We start from the raw sequence: 10,150 nt of genomic DNA, 5'->3' as shown, positions 1-10,150 counted from the left end.
TAGAATTTTGTCTAATAAATATAGATAAAATTTGTTAATAGCTTGCAAGAATCTTGTAACCTCACTAATCCTTAGAGAAGGCTCAAAATGCTTAGTCTGTAGATATTTCACATAAGCAGTTGGTTGACTAACTGTTTGGGTTGGAGATAAGGGTCAAAAACACATCTGAAGTATCATTTTTCAAGCAAATTTCCTATCTGAACTATTAGGTGTTTGTGTTTCCTACCTAAACTATCACCAGCTGGACTAGTATCTGTGTGTTTTACAATTATCTTCAGGTGATACTTCGAGTGCATCTTTGACCATTGTATGAAGGTTTTGATTAATCTTCTCATAATTGGATTGTTAGGTAAAACAAAAGATTTTGAACATAATCATGAAGGCTTTGTCACTAAAACAATAATCACAAGGACACTAATTGCAATAAAACTTTAGAGATAAAGAATAAGGGTGCAAGAAACCTTAACCAGTGCCTTTGGAAAACAATCATATTACCTTGATCTTCCCTGTAAGCTTCGCCCCTGGTCAAACAGATAGGGTGTCCAGTTGAGGAGAAATCCAAAGCAAACTATCAACAGCGTCCTCAACTGAGTAATTTGCCCGATCCACATATGCTTAGTACCGTAAAGTGGAGGAAGCAAGTTCTCTCATGTCTTTTTGGTATAACTATCACCTGCACAAACAAAAATTAGGACAATGAGAAATCCAGAACTGCTTCTTCAGGAAGGGCAAGTAGACAATTTTGCTGCACGTACCTCATCATGGTCGCAGCCCTTGAATTATTAGAGTTACCAACAGACTCTCTGAACTTAAGAGTAACAATAAGTGTCAAGGGCTTCTGGATCGGGGATCAATTTCATCTTAACTTCCAGCAATCACGAAGCTTTCAGTTTGAATATAAATGAGGGATCAAAATAGCCCAAGAGTCCCTTTCTTCCATGGCGAATATCATAGGAGAATCTTAATAAGCTAGGAGCTTCATCCAGATCTACCACAAGCAAATGATAACACACGACTACTGTGTCTTGGTAGCAAGTTCTGGACTTTGGATGAAATTTAAGTTTCTTGAAATAGTGATATTGTGTCTCTTCATCGCGTACTTGTTTTAGGAAATGTTATGGTTAAATGTTTAGAGTTGCTCCAGTTTCTTCTTTTGATGTTTACTCATTGGAGAATAACAACTTGATGACATCAACCTATGTGCATTGAAGATCTTAAACATCAACATATTACTCGGAAGCAAATGATGCAAAGCATTAGTACACTGCACAATGAATTCATGCTTTAACCAAGCCAATCTTTATACCATATTTCCGTACAGTTTACAAAGAAATGACATGCACGAATTGTTGTTTTGAAATACTACAGTAAAAACTGAAAGGAAAATGGCTAGTCATCTTCATGGATGAAGTCCAGAGAAGGCAATTCCATATGTGGCAACTCCATATGTGGAAACTCTGGAACTTTTAGCTTCGAGAGAGACATAGCCTCAACTTGATGTTTAAGCTGCTTTGCAGAGTCGTTTAGATCACCTTCTCGGCCATTTAATTTAACAGGTGTAGGGCCCTTAATCCAGCTAGTAAACATACTACCAATGGATCTAAAAGGATGATTTAATCCATCTTTCATTTTTAAAATGAGAGAGACCTCGGATAGTTGCCATGTCAAGGTGAAGACAAGCATGGCTGATAAAAGGCATTGAGTGATAAAATTCTGCTTCTGAATCTTCCTTAGTTCTTTTATAACCTTTTCTTCTTTTTCTCCGTCTTCTTCAGCTTCAACCGGAGCTTCTTCTAAGTTTGTTGATTGATTCATTTGATCAACTGGGGTTTCTTCTTTCAATGAATCCAGCTGTAAATAATCAGTCTTTAATCCAAAAAGTAGCTCATGAAAAATGGAAGCAGTACAGGACTAGCAGGAATTTGGGTAGTGAAACTACTTTGATGATGATGATGACGGTGAAAAGAAGATTGATCTTTCTGGTATAGCATTTAAGGAGTAGCTCTCTTGTCATTGCACCGAAAGCATAAGTGAATGTCTCTACTTGGTGACTACAATCACTTCCTTTTACTTGCCGTGTTTCACTGGTTCATACAACTTATAACTGAAATTTAAAAAAGAAAAGGGAACTGGAGTCATCTTGTACCAATTGCTGGTACAGTATTTGGTCTGGTGGAAAGTAGTACAGTATATATCTGATGATAGCAGACAATAACAGACCTGCGCAATATGGGAATCTAAACTTGTTTAACGGGGTGTTAGTTGCTTCTAGTATTAATTGTTACGATCAGTGTGACGGAGCCAGAGTTTTTAATAAGGGGTTTCAAAATCGAAAGAGGTAAAATACACGAACTAGCCGAAGGTGGTTCCACATCAATTATATAGATATAAAAACTAATTTTGAACCATGTATATATAGTATAATTTCCATCAAAAAGTTTGGATGAATCCTCTGGCCATAATCTGGTTCCACCCCTGACTCACATGATCCTTGACACACAAGAATAAATAGTTCAAAATGACTGTAATCTGATATATGGATTTTACATTTTAATTTTAGCACATATATATTTTTTCAAAAAAGGGCAGACGGTACATTAAAGCTCCCACAGTGCACAAGGTCAAGGAAGCCAAACCACAAGGGTTTATGCACGCAGACCTTACCTTTCTGCACAGAAAGCCACTTTACCAGTTACTTCATATATATATATATATATATATATATATACACACACACACACAAGTGGAAATTAAAGACAGAATATCCGATAAAAAAATATACTTGAGTTAAAATTTGGGAGAGGAGTTGTTGGCGGTGGTGGGCTTCATCACCATGATCATCGTCATCGGCATCAACGGCAATAAAGCTTTCATCAAGAAGATGACATGTTTTTGATTGGAGTCGTTCTTCTTTCATTAATTGATCGATTGTTTTCTTTATCACCTCCACTTTCTTCACCCTTTCCATTTCCAGTTGCTTCTTTCGACTTTCCAACCACCCTAAAAGAGACGTGCATATAATAATAGTGTCTCTGTCTCTAGCTGTGGGTCGTCATACTAATAATTCAATTCATTCATTACCACACAGGAGTGGATCTATGCACAACATCAATAGAATCAGTGTATTCCACAAAAAATAAATAAATTTATATATAATTATTAAATTTAATGTAAAGTAAGTATAATTATTTTGAAAAAAATATATAATTATTGATATAAGAGTAAAAAAAGAATATCTAGAAATCAAGAAGATGAATAGATGTTTTAAGATAGGCAGATGTTTTCATTTTATCACGAAATATTAAAGCTTGATATGTGCTTAAATGTAATTGAGATTTTAACAAATTTTAAAATTTTGGGTCCGTCACGACTACAAGACAAATGGCTATTGAGAGGAGAGAATCAACATCTATCTCAATCCACTCAGCTTCTGCCGCTAACATTAACCATTCATCCCTTCACACGTACCAATATTGTCCTACTTACCAGGGTTTTACTCTTGTAAATTATAATCAAAGTTTCCCTTGTAATTTCTCTATAAACCAAAATTCATCCTCCAATTTCAGATGAACTTAATTGTGTTTTTTTGTCATTTCAATCATCAATTCGCCCTACTTTTTTCTTTCCCTTGTATTACGCAATTTACAATTTTTTTAATTATAAATTTATTAAAAATATAAAGGTTGATATTATTTTATTAATTTTTTATAAAATCAAGGTATGCTATGTTTTCCTCTGTCGTGCTTTTAAATTCGAAGGGGATAAAGCCTATTATTTGTAAGTTTCAAATGCGGTACAAGTCAAGGTCATCATTCCTTTTGATTTTCATAATCAAAAAACGTTTTGAAGTTTGCATAAAGATCAAAAAATAAGTTGTATAAAAAATTATGTATAAAAGAATATGAGAACATACTTTAATATCAAGAAAATTACGTATAGAAATTCAAAAAAAAATTAGTATGATCAGATTATAATGTTTATGAAATTCCCAAAATTGCTAATAGAAAGTCGATGGCGTGAAATCGATGAATTATAAATGACGTTGCAAAAAGAAATTACAAAAGAGAATGATGACCTAGGGTTTTACCCTGTCATGAGACACTTGCTATGGCTCCAGAAGTATACAGATGATTCAGTACAACTATTCATCTCGATTTCCAATTACCTGATTTTCTTCGCTTCCTTTTCGACCATGTTAGAAAGTGTTGGTTTAGAGAGGAATATGGAGTCTACCTTGCATTTTGTATGTCCCACTTTGATACTTGCAAGTTTTCTTGTCAATGATGTATACAAAGTTCTACTAAGGAAAAAACACGCATCATGATTTGACACCAAATTAAATACCAACAATAATAACATATTCGGTGCAGTCTCACAAAGTGTGGTTTGAAGAGATAGAATATATGCCTTTCATTACATTAGAGGTGGATAGGCTGTTTCGGATAGACATCGGCTCAAGGATAAAATCAAATCCTAATTTATGCAAACCACTCCAAAAGTTCATGAATCATGAAAATATTGTTATACGTAGCTCTGTCTAACAAATTGCTACTCTATCAGTTGGTCCAGCTGTGCACCCGGACAATCACACACATTAGAAAGTTCTATGATAATTTGCTCAATGTTTGAAACTTCAAAACCAAAAAAAGAACGAAACAATGTCATTGCAAACAAATGTCCGACAAGAGATCACAGCTCCTAGTACATCACCAAAACAACTCATCCACAAATTTATTCAAAACATAAACTTAGCTAGGAGCAACAACACATAATTAAGGAACCATGGAAACTTATTCAATTGTACATTAATTGAAGTGAAGTGAAAAGGCTGCATTCTGATGGATCTTTAATTATACTCAAAGTAACTGAATTTTCTAAAAAATAGTATTTCAACTTCTCTAGCTCCGTACGTGTAAAATTTTGCAATTTAACTCTCTTTAACTCATGCCTCCAACATTTCCAATCTAGAGATGCACAACAAGGTTTCTCACCTTCATCGTCAGCTGCATCTCTGTATGTAAACTACAAAACCAGGAAAACCACAACAGAAACAAAGGTAATAAATGTGTTCATATGCAACCAATCATAAAACCAATATAAATACGGTTAAAACTATATGGTATTAGCTTATAAGTAGTGTGAATATTCTTTGGCCTGAACCCACAAGAAGAAAACGAGAAGCTTCATCCAATTAAATGTTGGGTTCAAATATGTGTGAAAAGTGTGAACGAAAAATGAAGGAACCAAGTGGAGGGAAAAATTGAGAAAATACTATTATGGAAAGTGTACTCTAAAATGAAAAGTCTACTAATTCTCGCACATTGGTGGGAGAATGTGACTTTCAAGTGTTCATATTAAGAAACACTTATTTCACTTGTAAGCTAGGCAAGAAATAAGAGGTGCCTCTCGTTGTCGTCATTGCTCGCTTGACTCAGCTTTGGCCGAACTCGGCAAAGGATTGATCGATGAGATTTACTTTTTTGGACAAAATTTATTTGATAGAAATTTAATCCGAAAAAACAAAGGGAAAAACACAACAGAAACAGAAATTTTTCTGTGTTTTTTGATCCTCCATTAATATGCATGCATGCAGTGGCAGAAACACTATTTTAAAATGCAGTACAAAAGCGAAATGATGCTTCGGAAGGGATGCAACCCTTCAACGAAATGACACACTGATTCATGAAATGGTATGCCCGTTTGGATAGTTGTGATTGTTCGGAAAAGACACACTCTTTGTACTAACAAACGTGATTTTTCCAGAAAGGTGAACCATTGCCACCTTTCAGAAGAGGCACTTGATGACTATAAAAACATACTTTCATCCACAGATTTAGATATAAAAATTTTCTGATATACAAACACTTCTTTTCTTCAAAAATATTCTGCGTGATCATCAAATCATTGAGTGAGTTTGAAGAGATTCCAATTGTTTGAGGTACCGCTATAATTGGTTTGTTTGATCATTTTATCCTGGGAGGAAAAATTCCACAACCTCGGGTACTTGAGGGGAATTATTTCCTTAAGGACGCTCTGTGAATTCGGAGGACTTGGTCATTTCTGTTTCATCTTATTTTATGAAAACATACTTCTTAGAAAGATCACTTTGATCTTATGTTGAGGGTGTTGTTGTACTTCATATTGTTCTTATTTTATACTTGAAACTAGTGTTGAAGTTATTATGTCAAATTACACATTCTGTCTACCCAAAAACATTGAAAAAATAACATTAAATAGATCAAATGAATGTTCAGTTTAATCGGTCAATATGTCATGTAACAGCATGTAGAATCAATCTTTGTCCCAGTTTTCTATGTATTATGAATTAAATCCTTGTGCTAATATAGATTTCTTGAATCTTGTAACCTCACTAATCCTTAAAAAAGGCTCAAAATGGCTAGTCTGTAGGTATTTCACATAAGCAGTTGGTTAACTAACTGTTAGGTTTTGCACATAATGGTCAAAAATACACCTTTTTACGAGTTTATAAAGGTGTGCACGAGTTTCAGTGTGTTTTTGATCATTACCTTCAGGTGATACTCGAAGTGTACTTTTGATTATTATCTCTAGGTTGTTGTTAATCTTTTCTTGTTTGTAAGTGGAATAATTTTAAGTATCTTGGGTATATGATTCAAGGGAATGGGGAGATTGTTGAGGATTTTATGCACCGTATAGGGGCGGATGGATGAAATGGAGGCTCGCTTTAGGAATTTTTTATGCTAAAAAGGTGCCTCCTAAGCTTAAAGACAAATTCTATAGAGTGGCGGTCCATCCGACCATGATGTATGGAGCGGAGTGTTGTCCGACAAGAACTCCCACAATCAAAAGTTGAAGGTCACGGAAATGAGAAAGTTGCAGTGGATGTGTGGACTTACTAGGGGTGATAGGATTAGGAATGAGACTATTTGGGCGGAGGTGGGAGTGGCCTCGATGGAGGACAAGATGCCAGAAGTGAGGTTGAAATGGTTTGGGCATGTGATAAGGAGGGACATGAATGCTCCTGTCCGGAGGTGTGAGATATTAGCTTTGGATGAGTTCAGGCGGCGTAGAGGTAGGCCGAAGAAGTACTGGAGGGAGGTGATTAGACTTGACATGAAGCAGTTATAGCTTACTGAGGACATGACCCTATATAGGAAGTATGGAGAACGCAAATTAGGGTAGAAGATTAGTGTATGTGAGTGAGTAGTAGCCGGTAGGTAGTTGTGCTTTGGGATAACCTTTCTAGTAGTCGTAGAACTTTGCACATAGGGGGAGTCTCTAGTTAGAAGGGCTGGGAGAGGGTGGGGAACGGGGGGGCTTGCGGTTGGTTAGTTATAGTACTGCTTTTTGGGTGCTGTACATTCTGTTATTTCATCTTGTCTCATGCTTTATTACGACTTTTTTTACTATCTTTTTGTCTTTAGCCGGGGGGTCTATTGAAAACAACCTCTCTGGTTCTTCGGATGTGGTGGTATGGACTGCGTACATTTTACACTCTCCAGACTTCACTAGGTGGGAATACAATGGATATGTTGTTGTTGTTTGGTTAATCTTTTCATAATTCGACCGTTAGGTAACATGAATGCTTAGAGATAAAGAATTAAAGAGTGCAAGAAACCTTAGCCAGTGCGTTTGAAAGATGAACATATTACCTTGATCAAGCTCTGTAAGCTTTGACCCTTATCAACAGATAGGGTGTCCAGTTGAGGAAAAATCCAAAGTAAACTATCAACAACGTCCACAATAGAGTAATTTGTCCGATCCATGATTTTTATCTGCATACGCTTAGTACCATAAAGCGGAGGAAGCAAGTTTTCTCTCATGTCTTTTGGTATAACTATCACCTACACAAACAAAAAGTAAGAACAATGAGAAATCCAGAACTGCTTCTTCAGGCAAGGGAAGTAGACTATTTTGCTGCACGTACCTGGTCATAGTCGCACCTTAGTGTAGTGGCTGTTGAATTATTAAAGTTACCAAGAGACTCTGTGAGCTTAGAGTACCAACGAGTGTCAAGGGCTTCTGGATCCGGGATCAATTTGATCTCAACTTCCAGCAATCGCGACGCTTTCAATTTGAATATTGGCGAGGGATCAAAATAGGCTACGAGTCCCTTCTTTCCATGATGAATATCATAGGAGAATCTTAACAAGTTAGGAGCATCATCCAGTTCAACCGCAATCAAATGATAACACGCGAATACTTTCAGAACCTTAACACGACAACTTGAAATTTTCACGATCTTCAAGGACAAACAATGTTCGGTTAGGTAGATTTGGAAGGAGGTTCTTTAACCATTTGTCATTGACAGCCACAGCAGTGAGCTTCAAACGCGTTAAAGATTTGCAAGCAGTTATCTCAATTAAATGTAGGTCTAGACCAAATGAGCTAATGTAAAGGTTTTCTACATTAGGTGCTACAATATCAACCTTCCTGAATTTCGGAGGGCAAGTTTGCAACTTTACTGTCCTTAGTTTAGGAAAAGTTCCAGCAACTTGTAAACTAATCAGTCCACTAAATCTCTTGAGAGACAAAACTTCTAAATCACTACAAATTGCACATAGAGCTTGAAAAAATTGCTCATCCAAAGATGAGTCCTCGAGGTACAACTCCCGCAGAAAATAAAACTTTATGCGTTCGAGCTTAAATCCACGTAAGCTAAGCACATTTAAAGATTTGGCAGCAAAGATTGCTTCAGGAGACTTGTTGTAAGCGTATACACCAATATCTAAAAACAACTCTTTGATATTACAGGTTACAAGTACTTTAATCCAATCATCCACAGCCTTAGACAGATAAATTGGTAAATTTGCCTTGAACCTTTTAATAGAGATCTTCTGGTTTAGCCGATTCGATAGAATTTGATCCACAATTTTTTTGGACTTATGTAAATAATTATCACCAAAATCTAAGCATGAGAGGTTAGTCCAAACACTGTTCCAAAACTTGGACAATGTACTAGTTTTCGCAGCGTCTTTAATAGCAAGGAAAGACAGAATGTGATCCAAAATTGGCTCTGGCAGCTTGGAAATTTCATCTGTCCCTTCCATCACGAACAAATTGTATGTGCCTGTCACAGAGGAATCAAAAACTATTAACGGAGAATCAAAAAACAAACATAAAAGAGAGACCAATCTGGGAGTAATTTACCTGATATATGGATAGGACACCAATATCCCTACATGGTGTAAATGTGTGTATAGAAGAAGTGAAGTTTGTGTCGAGTGAAATTGAGAGGATCTAGATAGGTGGTAGCGGCTTGAGTAGTTTATAGGACTTTCAGTTAGCCAATTCAGTTACATTGATGCACTTCTTAGGTCACCAAATTATATCCAATATAAAATTAAGTGGCAAAAATCACTTTTAACACATTGTAATGGTAAATTAAGTGATTTTACCCATATAACAATATATTCACCAATTATTTTTTCGCGTTAAAATAACTGACCAACTGTATTGCACATTTGAATTGTTTATTTTCCTTAACCTAATTAATCAGCAAGGAGGAAAAAGATGATGGAAATATATTGCGGAGATTCATCCTATGTTATTTCATCAATGACATAGTGGCGAGGAATTATAGTAGCGAGCTACACAATTTATAACAGAAATTTTTGCAATCAAGGATTAAACATGAAAATCAGAAATGTTCTATCTTGACTAGAAAATACTTTTTAAGTGTGTAAAAGAAAAACATGATATGTTACACCTCATGAAGAGATTAATATCAAAAAAGGTCATTAATGTTAAGTTGAGGTTAAAAAATAAATAAATATAAAATAATTAAATTACTTTTTTAGTTAATATTTCCTTTAAGGATGTGAAAAACCAAAACATGATAAAGTGAAATGAACAGGAGGGAGTATAAATATTATGCACACTAATTTTATACCTTTTTCCTTTATTCTACCATCTCCAATGCAACAACAATAACATATTCAAGTTAATTTTACTGATGAGGTATGAAGAAGATAGATCATACGCATAAGTTAATTTTACTGATGAGGTATGAAGAAGATAGATCATACGCACAAGTTACCTGCACCTTGGGAGTTGGAGGGCTTATTTCGATAGACCTCAATTTAAAAAAGGGGAAAGGATAGAAACGACACTTCAAATTAAACTATTTTCATGAAAATGATCATGAAATTTAAATTCCACTTTCTAGCCA

The 10,150-nt window shown here is 35.5% G+C and overlaps 2 protein-coding genes across 4 annotated transcripts; both read right to left on the bottom strand.

The window, feature by feature from the left end:
- Positions 1–1,276: 1,276 nt before the first annotated feature.
- On the bottom strand, positions 1,277–3,313 carry LOC107876111. 3 transcript variants are annotated; one of them, XM_047413757.1, is made up of 3 exons: positions 2,783–2,916; positions 1,940–2,104; positions 1,277–1,851 (listed from the first exon to the last, which is right to left on the bottom strand). In XM_047413757.1, the coding sequence occupies exons 2-3, from the start codon at positions 2,012–2,014 to the stop codon at positions 1,390–1,392; spliced, it is 537 nt and encodes a 178-aa protein (XP_047269713.1). In that variant the 5' UTR covers positions 2,015–2,104; positions 2,783–2,916; the 3' UTR covers positions 1,277–1,389. The 3 variants fall into 3 exon arrangements, with proteins under 3 accessions (XP_047269713.1, XP_016578602.1, XP_047269712.1); XM_016723116.2 differs by lacking the exon at positions 1,940–2,104 and having other exon boundaries at positions 2,783–3,313; XM_047413756.1 differs by having other exon boundaries at positions 1,940–3,280.
- A 1,235-nt stretch (positions 3,314–4,548) lies between these two features.
- LOC124899590 (putative F-box/LRR-repeat protein At3g18150) lies at positions 4,549–9,029 on the bottom strand. The gene is made up of 5 exons (XM_047414519.1): positions 8,275–9,029; positions 7,907–8,204; positions 7,632–7,823; positions 4,992–5,022; positions 4,549–4,631 (listed from the first exon to the last, which is right to left on the bottom strand). Exons 1-5 carry the CDS (start codon positions 9,027–9,029, stop codon positions 4,549–4,551), a joined length of 1,359 nt encoding a protein of 452 aa, XP_047270475.1.
- Positions 9,030–10,150: the final 1,121 nt, after the last annotated feature.

Source organism: Capsicum annuum, chromosome 6 (genome assembly GCF_002878395.1).
Source record: "Capsicum annuum cultivar UCD-10X-F1 chromosome 6, UCD10Xv1.1, whole genome shotgun sequence".
Taxonomy (NCBI): domain Eukaryota; kingdom Viridiplantae; phylum Streptophyta; class Magnoliopsida; order Solanales; family Solanaceae; genus Capsicum; species Capsicum annuum.
The sequence above is the reverse complement of the archived record's forward strand: the minus strand, read 5'-3'. Positions and strand labels throughout refer to the sequence as shown.

What these genes read in the sequence shown, in the direction of transcription:
- LOC107876111 (XM_016723116.2), bottom strand. Translation starts at nt 2,968, where the DNA reads ATGGAAAGGGTGAAGAAAGTGGAGGTGATAAAGAAAACAATCGATCAA. An exon ending in TCTCCCAAATTTTAACTCAA is followed by an intron (nt 1,852 to 2,782) that starts GTATATTTTTTT and finishes GATTATTTACAG; the next exon opens with CTGGATTCATTGAAAGAAGA.
- LOC124899590 (XM_047414519.1), bottom strand. Translation starts at nt 9,029, where the DNA reads ATGGAAGGGACAGATGAAATTTCCAAGCTGCCAGAGCCAATTTTGGAT. An exon ending in GTGGCTGTCAATGACAAATG is followed by an intron (nt 8,205 to 8,274) that starts GTTAAAGAACCT and finishes GAAAATTTCAAG; the next exon opens with TTGTCGTGTTAAGGTTCTGA. An exon ending in AGATGCAGCTGACGATGAAG is followed by an intron (nt 4,632 to 4,991) that starts GTGAGAAACCTT and finishes TTGGTTTTGAAG; the next exon opens with TTTCAAACATTGAGCAAATT.